Genomic DNA, 15,725 nt, shown 5'->3' with positions numbered 1-15,725 from the left:
AAGACCTCGCGTGTAAATTGCAATGCTAAGCAAAATTACGAAATGTAAAAAGCATTTTTAAAGTTACAATATAGTTACGGTTTAACTACATCTGAAATAATAATAAAAAAAAATCATATTTTTGCCCTCAAATAAGTTAACTCTTACAAAGTATTGCCTATTTATTAGTCATGTAGGTTCATAGTGTAAAAATAGAAGATGCAGGTTGAATATGTTTCTCCAGTATGAGACTAAATATCCAGAAGGTCAACAGTTAGGGCTCTGGACACTTGACCGGAGGGTCGTGGGTTCAATCCCAGGTGGGGGACACTGCTTACTTAAAGAAATGGACAGCTATGGGAACCAACTCCTCGGTAATGTTGTTGAAGCTGACACCCTGGGATCCTTCAAGAAGCTGCTTGATGAGATTCTGGGATCAATAAGCTACTAACAACCAAACGAGCAAGATGGGCTGAATTGCCTCCTCTCGTTTGTAAACTTTCTTATGTTCTTATATACTATTCCATAAACATGTCACTAATCATGTTCTTTACTTTGACAATCATCGGAAATAATAACACTGAATCACACGTTGGAATTTTTATTAATTTTTTTAAATTTTTTGCTGAAGGTGTTATAAAAATGATAAAACATACCTCAATACATAATTAATTTATAGAAAATATACATGCACTTATAACGGGTCCCTAAACTAAAATGTTACCAAGAAATGTCCGTTTAGAGCTCTTTCATAAAACCATGCCTCTGAGACGCACCGAGGCAGGGGGTGCAGATAGTGCTACATAACGATCAGCACCAGTTGAGCGCTCGAGCCGAACAATTGAATAATGGGTTCGTGTCGCTCTGTTTGCAATACAGGCGCAACCTTCTGCACGCACTCTGTCACACAGTAACCTGCCTTTGAAGATTCCGGTCTCTGAAGAGGGTGTGTTACTCCACCTCGTAGCTTACAACGCTGAACATGAGTGGCATCAACCTGTGAAGAAGCTAGAGAAAGTTCACTTCCCTTATTCTATATATAACCAGAAAGCATCTGCAGATACAAGCCAGTGTGTGGAGGAGACAGGCTGCAGAGCGGAGCAGCAGTGAGAAGGGCTTGCATCAGAGGAAACAAACGAGTAAGTGACTCATTGGGAGCTATTGTAATGAGTATAGTGGAGGTTTAGTGCTACATTGTTTGAAAAACATCTGCAGGGTAATCCTCTAACTGAGGTGATATTACATCTAGTAACACTGACATTGCAAATATCTATACAGATTATACTTGAACTACCTGTGCAGGCTGAAACACTGCGTGCATTTACACTGTAATCAATTATGTGTACTAGAGTACAGTAGTTACTTACATTACAATTACTATTAGCAAAAAAAAAAAAAAAAAAAAAAATTATATATATATATATATATATATATATATATATATATATATATATATATATATATATATATATATATTATGGATATCTGCATAAATATTTGTATATGTATAGAAGCGTTTTGTATTGTAAACACATTTTTATATTTCCCATGTAATTACATTTTGACTACAGTATAGTACATGTTAAAGTGTTTACTTTGAGTACACAGCAAACAATACATTCTTATGTGAAGCTCTTCACTATGAAATTTACACTGGAAAATATTTCTTACAATAATAAATTCACTTTTTTTCAAAACATGCGGTTCTTTTATGTGTGGTTTTAACATAACCAAGAGCGCATGAGAGTTTGGGACAAGTGCTGGGGTGTCGCGCTACTAGCGCTATTAGCGTCCTGCATCCTATTAATTGCTATTCTGCTTTCTCTGCATAGCCCAGCTCCCTGACAGTGTGTGGTTTGTTGAAGTCATAGACGATACGTTCTCCAAGGGGGCTTCAACAAGACAGAAGCAGAGTCCCAGAATTCAAGGAGCTTCAGCTTTTTGCTCACCATGGAAAACATCAGCTCGTGCTCTGCAATGTACGGCATGTGGAACTCCAACATCATCCTGGAGCATTACAACCACACGGGGCGGCTGACAAGGCGGAGGCCGCAGACGGACGGGGTGGACGGGGTCAAGCTGGGCTTCATCTTCATCAGCTGCTTGATCATCATGGAGAACCTGCTTCTGCTGGTGGCCATCGTGACCCACATCCGCTTCAGAAACTGGATCTACATCTGTATCGTCAACATGGCCCTGAGCGACCTCCTGGCTGGTATCGCCTACATTGTCAACCTGTGCTTGTCCGGGAAGCGTACCTTCCAGCTGACGCCCAGCTCATGGCTCTTCCGGGAAGGCATCCTCTTCGTGGCCCTGGCCGCGTCCATCTTCAGCCTGCTGCTCACCGCCGTGGAGCGCTACACCACCATGATGACACCCGTGTCCTACAAGTCCGCCCGCAAGAGGTACCGCGTCTACGTCCTGATCGCCCTGAGCTGGGTGATGGCCTTCGGCATCGGTCTCATGCCTCTGCTGGGCTGGAACTGCCTCTGCAACATGCAGGACTGCTCCACTCTCCTCCCCTTGTACTCCAAAAACTACATCCTGTTCAGCGTCATCATGTTTAGTGTCATCCTGGCCGGTATCTGGTTTCTGTATATCTCCATCTACCTCCACGTCCAACACAGCACGGAGAGAGTGGTCAGTTCATCACGCAGCAGGAACAAGTCTCTGAGGCTGCTGAAGACCGTCATCTTGATCGTGGGCGCCTTCATAATCTGCTGGAGCCCCCTTTTCGTCCTCCTGCTCCTAGATTTCTTCTGCAAGCCCAATAGTGCCAAGCTCTACAGCATGGACTGGCCCATCGCCTTGGCCGTCCTCAACTCAGCCATCAACCCCATCATCTACTCCTTGGGCAGCATGGAGGTGCGCAAGGCCATCATCAGCGTTCTGTGCTGCTTCTGCTTGAAGACTGGCCTGGTTGACCCGTCCTCTCTGCTGTCCATCGAGACAGTGGTCTCCTCGGAGAGCTCTCTGAAAGTGCGGGAGAGTTTCAGGAACAGTTTCCGGAAAGCGCACCGCGTCAACTCCCCAGAGGCAGGGAGAGCGAAGAAGAGCCGGCTCAACTCCACCAACTCCTGCGTGTCCATGTCGATGTCCATATCCAGTGGGTAGGGAGGCTTTAAGGGGTTAGGGATGTGCAACAAACAAGACGGTTGTGTAGTTACAATGCAACTAAACTCCTTTTACTCGGGCTGTTGCTCACATCTTTTGTAATTGCACTGTACAGCTTTGGCCAAAAGTTTTGCATCACCCTACAGAATTAATACATTTTGCTTCTAAAGTCGAATGAAACCTGTTGAATAATATTACGTTAGCATATTGAATTACATACCGCTTTGTAGTTTTCCTTATACTTAACGAAAAACTGACAAAAAATTTAAAATGTGATTTTGCAAAATCTAACATGAAAAACTGTACCACTATTATGGCTTCCGGTAGACTTGTGCGAAATCATTTTGTGGTTTCTTTGATTACATGATGTTAAGTAAAAGATCTAAATTATGGTCACATTGTTTTTTTTTTTTTAATTGTGTCTCAATCCTAAATTTCTAGGTGATGCAAAACTTTTGGCCACGGCAAAACTTTTAGCTATAGCTGTAATGCGAAGAGTTACTGCAGTCCAAAAAAAAAAATTGCGATGTACAAAAGACTTTTAAAATCCCAGGAATCAGATAAGCATGGCACTCTATGGATTGCATTCCCATCCTTGGTTAGTTGATGATATAAGTCCTCCTCTTCTGAAACATCAAGCAGTGGACTGTATCTCAGACTAGATCCTGAAATGGAGTGAGTCCCCTTATGCATTGCTGTTTCTCTGCTCCACATCCAATGAGGAGCTCCTCAAACAAGATTTGCATGCAGCTGTGGAGAAGGAAGTCAGAACGAGCCAGACCCTAACACTGTCACTGCCCCTGAATTATAAGCATGAGTGGCAAAAAAAAACTTGCAGACTGAGCCAAGATCTGCTAGCAAAGCCCTATTAACCAATGCTGTAGATGCATAGCTGTGACATTTTTTACTTATGTCCATTCACCTACTTTAATTGTGATGCAGCACAGCATTTGCACCAGGCTGTGAGTACTGTATGTGTATTTGATGGATTGCACAGAGGCTGCAGTTGTTGCATCTATAGGCTATGATTGCTAAGCTCTTTAAAATGCTTCAGTGCACAGCAAAGCATTGCTTTATATGGCATGGTTACTATAGCAATTGAACAGATTTACTCAGACCTGAAATTAAAACTGTATTGCTTAGTCACTCGTTGTTGAGGTATGTAAGTACAGAGGTCCTACCCACGTATCCGATGAGGGATGTAAGTCTACCTGTATTTAAAGACCACCAATAGACACCATACTGGATATAAAGACCACTTGTGCCTCTATTATTAGGAGCTGTACAGAGAGGTGATCTTATACACTGGTTTGGCTGTATATTTAAATTATAGGGGATTATGAATGCATCTGTAAATTAAGCGGTCAGCCTGTTGTGTAGATGCTCTTCTGTTAGTTTTATATATAATTGAACTGTAGGAGAGTGTGAAAAGACTTGACGCAAGCTGTGCGCGCCCTCTAGTGGGAAAATGCTGTAAAACTGTACATGTGTTGAATGTAGCTTTTGAAGCAATACCAATAAAGATAATTATTATCAAATGGGACCCGCTTATTTTTGACAGAATCAGTTTTCCTTTCCATCCAGATTTCTTTTACTTGTGATCAAACTCTCAGATTCAGTTGACTACAGAAAGAAAACCCCTAAAACTAAGGAAGATCAAAACTTTTGCATGTGCTGTTTTGAACTTTGCGACATTTCTAAATTGTTCAAGAAGGGGGCGCTGTTACATGACAGAACTTATATACAATATTTTAAATACAATTAACATACCAAATATGGAAAATGTGTAGAGGCAGTTTATAAAAAAAAAAGTCTGTAAAAAAACAGCCAACATGTTCTTTAAAAAAAGATATATGTATTAAAATAATAATAATAATAATAATAATAATAATAATAATAATAATAATAATAATAATAATAATAATAATAATAATAATAATAATAATAATAATAATTGCATGAAATATTGGCACATAATGAATATATTTTCCATTGACATGTTTTTATTTTCCATTGTTTTATATGGGTGAAAATGGCATCCTCATATGAGGCTGTCAGGCATTTGCATCCTCCATATGTTCCCGTATAAAGAGTAGAAGAGAGTTTTTTTTTTAATCCGTTCCCACATGAGGTCGCTATGCATGAAAGGGTTTTAGCGAGTGCTTTCTACAGTTACATCTCAGCGTGGGAAACAAATAGATCCACAGTCTGGGGGAACACAAGGAGAATTCCCTCCAGCTCCAAACTTTTCTCATTACTTTGACGTTTGCTTTCATTTTTCACAGCTGGAACACAGGTGGCCTTGTTGAGTGGGTTTATTATTTTGTGTGAAAAACGATGCCTGTGTGTTTGAGGCTTATTACCTAAGTTCTCATCCGAAGGATGGAGCACAAGGAGGTTAAGTGACTGGCTCAGGGTCACACACAGGGAGTCAATTGAACCGGGAACCTCCTGATAACAAGCGCCTTTCTCTAACCACTGGACCACCAAGCTTGCCTGTAAGGAACTGTTAGAAAAATTAAAACAGAGATAAAGGAGATGCACCATGTGGTGTGTCACATGATCAAGTGTGCAGGGTATAAGGATTCTAATAGGTAGAAGCAAAGAGGCATGTGTTCAAAATAAAAGGCAAACAATAACATCGTAAAGTGGAGGTCAATCATACCCAATAAGAAGGCTAGGTTTTTTTTTGGCAGTAAAAAGTTATTTGAAAGTATTATTGCTGTTATATTTCAATTAAGGATTTCCGAATCCTTCATTTCCTATATATCTATATATATATACAGTATATATATATATATATATATATATATATATATATATATATATATATATTTTAAATGCTTTTTGTATTTTTCCTTTGGGGAAAGTTCTAACAATAATTACAGTAAAACCCTTCCCACCAACTCCTCCCTGCAAAAAAAAAACAAAAAACTCAGAATCCTTTTAATAGTACAATCCCTGATCTTTTAAATACAGTAAATGAGTGCCAACGATAATTAAGCACGAAAGGAAACATTGCCACAACACCTGGGCACTGTGCATATCCCAATACTTGTCCTGTCTTGCAATCTTCGCCTAATAATTAGTTACTCAGGAGGTAATTTGAAAGGCATTCTGTAAAAGTAATGTCTGTGCCAAATGAAAAGAGAGTTCTTCACAAAAAAAAACATCCAGGATTTGCATTAGATTAATTCCCCATTCACCTGCCAGTCCCAAAGCCCCGATTGTTTAAAAGAACCACAGTTTACAAGAAACTGTCGAGACAGAGCTTAGAGGGAATCAAAAGGGGGGGGGGGAACTGCGTGGTTACAAGTTCAAAACATGAACATGTGCATGTGCAGAATGGGTGGTGTGGCTCCGGGGTTTTGGCACAGGAGTCCAACACTTTTTAACGTAGACCCAGAACGTTAATGAATCTTTGTCATTTTCTTTGAGAAAGCATAGGACAGCACAATAAAAGGATGGTGCAGGCCATGTAAAGTAGGTAAGATGAGCTGAAGAAGAACTCCACTAGCCCATCTGGTTCAGCAATGCTTCAGAAATTGCAGTCCTTTATAATGTGGAAACTGCCTGCCTTTACAGTTGGGTTTAGTTCTCCTTTTTGGTTTGTTTTTTATGAAACGGCAAGCTAAAAGAGTTTCACGACCCCCCCCCCCCCCCCGACAGCACCCTGCCAGCCTCTGAAACACAAGCCTTCCTTCGGAAATTCCTTTGTTGATTAACTGATAAGTTACCTGCCATAAATTATCCAGCGTGTCACAAACCGATCCCCTTGATATCACTTGATTCCTTCTCTCACAGCAGTCCCCCCCTCTGTCTCGCTACACCTGTCCTGATTGAAATGTTACACTGTGAGTTCATACTCTTGCGTGCAGACTCGGTATCCTTCTCTTTACTGAAGGGAATGCATTCAGGTGTGGTGCAAGGGAGCAGCCAGCCAGCCATGAAACCCTTCCCAAGCCGAGCAGAGTGCACCTCCTTACTTGATTGGGCTTGTTACTGTCCTAAAGTATTGTGTGCCACAGGGTGTGGGTCTTTTTATTGGAAAGAGAGCCTGTTCCACTCCCTTAATATTAATCTCCATCCTGCGTTACTCCCTCTGTGTACTGTTCTGGTCAATGCCACACTAGTATCTGGGTTTCATTCTCCTGTGTATTGTCAGTTGCTTTTGATTTTTAGTAGTTCTTTAGCAAATTAAGTGTCATGGTCTTCATTTGAGGAGTTATGATATCAGATTCTGTTTAAGAGGCTATGTTACAGGTGGTGGCAGCCATTGGCACTGGAACAATTTGGGGGTGCTGAAAGCCATTGAACAAAACTGTAACCCCTGTATATGATGGAAGCCATGCAAAGCCAGTGCCCCTGGTGGCAGCTGAACAGATATAAAAGAACTGCTAAAAACACTGTGGCAGTTGAATGCAGCACAGCAGGAAGCTAATAGCCTGCAAGGAGATGCCAATCAGTCAATGCTGACCCAGACAGAAGCTCGGGCTACAATGTGCCTGGATCTGCTGCTTATGAGTATGCAAACGAGCAGAGTATTACTGCACTCACAAAGATAGATCCCCAGTATGGGGTTTGCTGTTTAAGTGAATACATTTAGACAAGCATTCATAAAATACGTTGTTAATAAAATATTTTATTTTCCACTTGATTAAAAAAAAAATCCCTTCATTTTCGATAATATGTTCAAAGATAGTGTTCTACCAGGTGGGCCACAGAAGCATCTCCACCAGCCCAGCCTGTAGAAGCTCCAAACATTACCTTGGCGGTTCTCTCTCCCCTCTCTTTTTACAGCACCCGTCACGTACCGAATCAAAGCCAGTAAGCGTCAGAAATCAGAAAACGAGGCTTTTTAAACATGTAACAACCAATCAAAATGCTACGCAATCTGCTGGTTTATGTAAAGGGAATAGGGAGGCGGGGCATGTGGTTGGGTGTTTGAAGGTACATTATTGGCTGTGCTGCAGGTTTTCTGCACTCTGATTGGACAGTGTTGAATTGGGCTTCACTCCTGTTCCTGCTGAACTGAGCCAGTATTCTGTAGACACACTGATATCAGCTCAGTAGGCACTGGAGATCCAAACCCCATTGGTGCTGCAAGTCAGCTCAGAGGGAACATTGCTTTGGGTTGGGTCTTCATGGCCAATGCAAGCGGAATAAAGAAAAGACTTCACAGCCAATGCAGTGACCTCCAGTAAATAGCACATGTCTTGTTGCTCCTTAAATGTATTATTATTATTAACATCAGCTGAATCTGCTGCTTCTATACATTTCCTATCATCTTATCCTGGGTCTACACAGCTATGGCCTAGAATTCAAGGATTGAGACATAAAACAAAAAAAAAAAACTATAGGAACATGATTTAGATCTTTTATTTAACATCATGTAATCAAAGAAACTACAAAATGATATTGCAGAAGTCTACCGGAAGCCATAATAGTAGTACAGTATTTCATGTTAGATTTCGAAATATCACGTGTTTCAGTTTTTGTCAGTTTTTCGTTTAGTATATGGAAAACTACAAAGCGGTGTGTAATTCAATATGTTAACGTAACATTATTCAGCAGGTTTCATTCAACATTATGAAGCAAAATGTATTAATTCTAAAGGGCGATGCAAAACTTGGCCATAGCTGTATAGTATAGTATGGTATAATAATAATAACCAGGTGTAGCAGACTTACTGTACTTGAAAAGTTCCCAGCCGCTCACGACACTGGGCAGGGTGCCTGTGATCCTGACTCACCTAAAAGTTTCTAAGCTCTGGCCGCTCTGCTGTAAACCTCCTGTTAATTGTCAAAGGCACACACACTTTTGGTTGAGTGAAGTGGAACTCTACAGGTCTGCACTGGCTCAGCTTGCATGCAACATTCCTGAGTGCTTTTTGAGCAATCTGCCAGGCTCCCTTCCGGGCTGCTGCTTTAGATTCCCCTTCCTTGAAAGGCAAGCTCGGATCTCGGACTCATGCTCTCCTAGGGCACTGAACTTAGCCACTGTGAACAACATACCAGGAGGAACAATGCTCGCCAATTAGCTAAGCTCTGTGCCTTCAGAAAGAGATTGCGCTGCTGGGTGATGCAGAAAAGACAAGCCCTTGAGAAAAGTAACATGGATTTTACTGATGTTTTAGAATGGAGAATATTCTCGGTTTCGTCTGCTGTTGCAACACGTCCCACGAACAGTGACAGCTGGAGTCGCATCCCCAGTGACAGGCCGCTGAGGACTGTGGCTGTGTGGAAATCCCTGGCAATGTGATTTTTGATTCCTTTTTTGCTTCAAATCACGATGCCAGGAACCCACACTGCCACAGCGGTCGGTGGGACTGCCTCCGATCCACACCTGATCCTGCGTGGCTGTGGACCCTGTCAAAGACAACAGATACACAGAATTCAACGATGGGGAACCCTTATAAACGTTTCCCATAGTAGAAGCACAGCAAAGTGTAATAAAGCACAGTGAAAGCATGCCAAACACAGGTAAGCATTGTAAAAAATAGCAAGGTATGATAAAGCAGATTAATAATCATGGCAAACCAGGAAGACCGGCGACTTCACACAACCAGGACCGTACCTGCGCTCCCCTGACTGTCTCTGTTAACTAGTTTTCTGGCCCCATTGTTGCAGAGCATTGATACAAGTAGGTTCAAACTAAGGCATGGTGGTGACAGGCATCCTGTATCTTATAAACCTGAATGATTCTAAAATCCCATGTGCTATCCCACTGAGCCAGCAGCTCCTCTAACAGTTTGTGTCGTTTTTATTTATAACACCTGTGCTAGACCAAGGTGATATACAGCCTGCTTGTAAGTGATCTATTCGGTGAGAATGTAACTTTAAGATCCCACAATAGCCCGTGTCTTATTTAACAGCTTGTGTTGCAGATACTAGAGCTGGGGAACAAAGGCGCTCTTTTAAATCTGTATCCTTCAGCCCGGTCGCTGGGATAGTGTTCCCGAGTACCTTCCCTCCCCGCACCCCCGAGTTTTGCATTCTTGTAAAGAATTGCAGCTTAGAGCCTCTTAGATAAGAACAGGTATCCATTTCACAGAATAACAAGGTAACACAAAGTGTGAACAGTGTCCTGGAAGGAGCGTTTTAAGAGTGGAAAGAGGAATCTTTGCTGTAATTCTTATACTGTGTGTGTGTGTGGGAGGGAGGGAGGGGGGGGGGGGGGGTGAACCCCACAACCCCAAAACCCCACTGTCACCCTAACCACCACCCCATAAGGGCCCAGATGTATCAATGCATTTACACCAAAACAGCTCATTAAAATAAAATGATTAACCTTACAATACAATCAAGTTACTCTAACACACATGTGGAGGAGCCCTGCTTTGAAAACCCGCACCCTTGATCTCCTGGTAGCGTATCCTGTTTGCAGGATTACCTGATTACCAGATTAATTTAGCAGGACAATCTTAGAAGAGGTGAAATTGCCATAGGTATCCCTACGGGTTGATATTATTTTACTTTGAAGCGCTTTGCCGTTGTTTTAACCCAACAGGAAATAACAGTACTCAAACCAAGCCTCTCGAGGTACATCATCTGCAGTACGTGTAAAACACTCCTGCTCTGTTTAGTGTGTGTATCTGTCCTGCTTCGCTCACCGGGCTGCCCGCCCCTGCAAAGGGGGCTGTTTAAGATTTGGAATGATTGGTAGCTTGGTGGGCTGCAGTGTTATCAGTCTTTCTGTTTCCCTGACAGGTTGAAGTCAGAGAGGTTTGGAAGGGGGAGCTGTTTTCCTCCACACTCCTCAGCACTGCTGTTTGACAGGTGTGTGCAGCAGGAAATGTTTCTGTGTTGACATCACTATCCACTAGACGAGTCCCGGGTAATTATTCCCAGGCGCCTGCAGTCTGGGTCCTCTGTGACTTCATGAAAACCCAAGCTGAATGGAGGCACTTGTCTGGGGGTCAGACAATGAAATACCTAGATGGTGTGCAGACAGAACTTTTTCAACCCAGTTTTGTTTATTGATAGAAAGAGTTCAGACACCAAGGTTAACGCGTTAAGAGAAAAATAAAAAATAAAGCTGTCGTGGTCAGGGCTTTGAGACGCCAGCATTCCCCTCAAAGCTTCATAACTTAAAAACGCTCAAAATAGAAGATAAGAATGAAGTCAAGGAGACAAACTTTTTGACTAGTTTCCCTTATTCTCCTAAGTCAGAAACTTTCTTTACATTTCTTTAGAGGCTGGGAATGCCTCAATTGGTATCATATTTACAGAGGGATAGCCTAGGCAGTGGCACTGCCAGCTTCCTTGCTCTGCCCGCTAGAATGCCACAAAACTTGCACAGGAGGCACCTTCTTAGGAAACGAGGAAGCAGTAAAAAATTAAGGTTGGCATAAAATGTGGTGCATAACTTTCTAGGCAGCTTTTTATTTCAATACTGAGATGCAACGGACATACTAAGCAGTTATTGTTTGTAAATACCAAGGGCTTAGAAACGGTATGTGAATATATATATATAGATATTGCACACATTTTATATTTTATATTCTATATGGATTATCGATACACATTAATAATATTAATTAATTTTATTTTTATTTTTTTACCTCATTTAATTTCAGTTTGTAATTTGTAAAATAATATATCACAGGTTGGCTATAGTTTTTCTCGCTGTGGGCTAATTTATGATGTGTTTCCCCCCCCCCCCCCCCCTAGCATAATGTTATAATACAAGCTTCTAGTCATATCATCTATGCGTGCCCCATAAGTTATTTATAGATCAGTTTTTCAGAGGAAACCAAGGGTCTGCTAGTGGAAAGAAATCACATAACATGACAAGAGCTCCTGGAACAAAAGCGTTCTCACGTAGAATTAGCTTGAAAAGACTGCAATCACATACACATTAATGCCTTCCAATAACATGATGTCATTTTCAGATAAACCTGAACAAACACTGCACTGACAGAGGCTCACAGATGACTGTAGTACTGCAGCAGACTTCTTTAATGAAACTAAGTGTCACGTACCCAAAACAAAGAACAAAGACATGTAGCTTCATATTTCCATTCTGTAAGAAGACGCATGTCAGCAGTTTAAGGCCTTGTCTTTCAGTCTCCAAAGATTTTTACTTAACAGTTTCCCACGATATAAAAAGTTTCAATTTTCTAAGCCCACAATTTGGCCCAGCCAGACATAATAAGACCACTAATAAAAGTTTACCACAGTAATTTTGCGGGTCCCCTATGCTTTTTCCCATGGTTATACTGTGCATTTACCATAGTCTACCATAGTTTGCCATGTTATTAATATGCATTACCATGCATACCAGGACTTTACAGTGCTTACCGTACCTATGCTTTACCATGCTTTATTACACTTTGCAGTGATTTGAATATGGGGAACTTTAATAAGGGACTATTAATACCAAACAAACCCATTTCTTACCTTACATCTACAGCTCTGGCCAAAAGTTTTGCCTCACCCTACAGAATGAACTCATTTTGCTTCATAAAGTCGAATGAAACCTGCTGAATAATGTGACGTTAACATATTGAATTACACCCCGCTTTGTAGTTTTCCATATACTGAACGAAAAACTGACAAAAATTGAAAAATGTGACATTTCGAAATGTCACTATTCCGGTAGACTTTTGCGATATCATTTTGTAGTTTCTTTGATTACACGATGTTAAACTTTTAGCCATAGCTATGCATGTACAGTAGGTCTAGGTGATTAATGGTATAATAAAGCCATTATGGTATCATCTGGGTACATTATTAAATACAATTAAAATAGCAGTAATATAGTAGTATTGCGAATAGGGACCCATAGATGTGCTCTTACGAGTGGGTCTTTAATGGCCCATTCAAGAATATAATGGTGAACCCGTGCAATCTATCACTTTTACCATGTGTGAACTATATTTTTTATTACAGCACTTTCCATTACTTTCACATTGTGTTTGCTGCCTCTGTAAAACGCAGGGAGGGTTTTCCAGTCTCTTGTAGGACTGGAGCAGCTGGCAGCTATCGGACCAAGGCGGCGCTGATGGTATGAGCCGAGGTCCCGATCCAGAATGCTGTACAACATTAAAATGTCATTTGGCTTTTGCTGCGTGGGACTGAGGTACTGTTTAGTATGTCATTTGTCACAGCGCTTCAGCTAAACACAAAGTCAATAACTTGAGATGCTGGTGTCATTAGTGGAGGTAAGTGATAAGTCCTACATTTTGAAACCGGGGAAAAAAGTCAACCATATTTGCATTTTGAGACGATTGTGTTTAGAAATCTCACATTTGATTGTCTTTTAGTACTTCTAAATGTGGCTCTGTGGAATGTTTAATAGTTATGGATGGTCATGCGATATTTCGGTTGTATGTCTGCTGATTCAGAGACTGCCAGAATAAGACAGCGCCTGTCTGTGATCAGCTGCAGCATCGGAAAGGCTTACTGTTTCATTTCAACCAATAGAACGTCAGCTTACTGAGCGATCAGATAAAATCTTGGTCACAAAAAGCAGTGTTACTTGACACCGGCAAATTGCAAACAAAAAATAAATAAAAACATTGAAATCCGGTCTTCCCAGTTTAAAATTACAATCCGTTTCAGTCTGAAAGAAAAACAGCATACATATAAGCAAAACCAATCATTTCAGAGCCTGATAACCGGATCAATAGTAAGAGCTGCCTTACTACGCCCAGGGTGATTGGCAGTTCTGTTGGAAGAAACTGGTTGAATCTGATTTCAATGTCACTTCTATTAAACAGATGGAAAAAATTATGGAATTACGGAATAGCTAACTCTTAATAATAGTAGCAGTATAAGTAGTAGTAGTAATGAAGTCTTAACTAACTCTTTTAAATCTCAATACCGGTCGGTTTAAGAGAGATAACTCCTCTCAAAACGTTGCCACTTTCATAGAAAGCTCAGTCCCCTGTGGTCTTGTCAAACTCGACGTACAGTCTCAGCTGCAGCTGTGCGGAGACAAGCTCCCTTAACCCCCCCCCCCCCCCCCCCCCTTTAAACTCGCTTTTCACCGAGGTCTGTTTCATAGTTGAAACAGTGGCTTCATAATACCATCCTGAAATGTAGAAACCAGATTTTTCTCTCCCCTCAATGCTCTGTATTTTAATATATACAGTCATATTATTAAGTGGGTCAATAAATCACTGTGGGAGGTAAACAAAAGCGTGACTGATATAGGGTCGCAGTGGTATTTAGAACAAGCTGTTTAGTTAATTAAAATAGACTCCACTACAGCGTGGCTTAGAGCAGAATATGTTACCTTGAGGGATGGGAGTGCTAAATTTTCATGTCCAATACAAAACACGTTTGGAACCCTGACAGGAGAGATGAAAAGCTAGGGCATGGGGCCCACTGTGCCACCAAGACCTGAGGGGGGTATTTTGACTGGCAAAGCAACTCGTGTCCTTTCATTTCTATTTAGCCCTGCAATAAAAACAAAAATTATTAGAGACTGTCTCATGCAATTCTCAGGCGCCTAGCAACCTGTTTTCCTCTCTATGATTTAGCAGCAAAACAAATGCAGTGAGCTGGGTTTCCAGGGGTCTGGAGGTTAATTAGGATTTGTTTTGTTCCCTTGTTCTTCGATAATGGATGCAAACAGCGCTCTCCAATAAAACGTATTCACTCTGTACAGGTTCTGGGACATGCAACTGCAACCCCACACCAGTGACACCTGTTCTGTTGAAGCAAGGGAATCGCTTCTCAAGTTTCTTCCACAAAGATTGTCTTTTTACGGACAGCCCTAAAATGTGCCGTGCCCAGCCGTTCGCACGAGAGAATCGATAATTATGCCTTCTGAGTTCATTTCACCCCATGGCATGGGCGTCTGGCTCTCGCACTGAGACACGAATGCATGAAAAAAATTACCGTTTGGATGAACCCTAACAATATTGTGTGCAATTAGTTTTATTCTTGGATGTGAAAAACATCCCCTCCCCCCAGATAGCCCTGTGTAACAGGCCTCTGATCACCTGAGGGGAGTCCTAGTTGACTCTCTATTGTCCGTGCTTCCTGCAAGACTGTGATCTTTCCATTCTGCTGACTCCTCCTGCCTCGACACATTACCACTAAGTTGAAAGGTCACCCTGTCAATCAGGAGGCGTAAACAACGGCCAATTTAACAGCATGGATTCTCTCCACAAGCACTAAGCCTGGTGTCGGCCTTTTTAGAGAATAAACAAATGAATCTTGAAACTCAGTGCCAATCAGAATGTATTTGTCTTATAAAAAAATTAAGACACATTATGAGCACTGTTTATGAAGCAGTCAAGTACAGCCCCCCCCCCCACCTCCCACCCAACGCCCAGCCGGTTCCTTTACCAGAATTGTTCCCTGCAAGGTGTGGTGTTTGAACCCTCACCCTTCCCCCTGAAACACAAACAATTATCTGCGGTGAGATGTTTTGGTGCGTTTGGTTATTTTGGCTGCTTCGTTTGAGCTGCTTGTGAACAGTTTTTATATGTCTGCCTGTATTATCTGATCAGTCTGTATATTTCCTCAAAGTGGCCACTTATAAAGATTCCAATGTCTGCAGGTCTGTCTTCATTCTTCGTATTGTATATATAGACACTGTTCTAAATGTTGTGCTTGTATGTTTAAAAGACAGACTTTTCCATTATAACATTTTCCCTAAAACCCTAATTTTGATTT

At 41.4% G+C, this 15,725-nt stretch overlaps 1 protein-coding gene across 2 annotated transcripts; it reads left to right on the top strand.

Annotated features, from left to right (window-relative positions):
- Positions 1-940: 940 nt before the first annotated feature.
- LOC117428975 (sphingosine 1-phosphate receptor 4-like) lies at positions 941-4,631 on the top strand. 2 transcript variants are annotated; one of them, XM_034048048.3, is made up of 2 exons: positions 941-1,118; positions 1,817-4,631. In XM_034048048.3, the coding sequence occupies exon 2, from the start codon at positions 1,930-1,932 to the stop codon at positions 3,091-3,093; it is 1,164 nt and encodes a 387-aa protein (XP_033903939.3). In that variant the 5' UTR covers positions 941-1,118; positions 1,817-1,929; the 3' UTR covers positions 3,094-4,631. The 2 variants fall into 2 exon arrangements, with proteins under 2 accessions (XP_033903939.3, XP_033903938.3); XM_034048047.3 differs by having other exon boundaries at positions 942-1,118; positions 1,812-4,631.
- Positions 4,632-15,725: the final 11,094 nt, after the last annotated feature.

Source organism: Acipenser ruthenus, chromosome 49, assembly GCF_902713425.1.
Source record: "Acipenser ruthenus chromosome 49, fAciRut3.2 maternal haplotype, whole genome shotgun sequence".
Lineage (NCBI taxonomy): Eukaryota > Metazoa > Chordata > Actinopteri > Acipenseriformes > Acipenseridae > Acipenser > Acipenser ruthenus.
Note: the sequence above shows the minus strand (reverse complement) of the source record. Positions and strands in the feature narration are given on the sequence as shown.

Bases quoted from the DNA above. Each gene is read 5' to 3' on its own strand.
- LOC117428975 (XM_034048048.3), top strand. From the start codon at position 1,930: ATGGAAAACATCAGCTCGTGCTCTGCAATGTACGGCATGTGGAACTCC.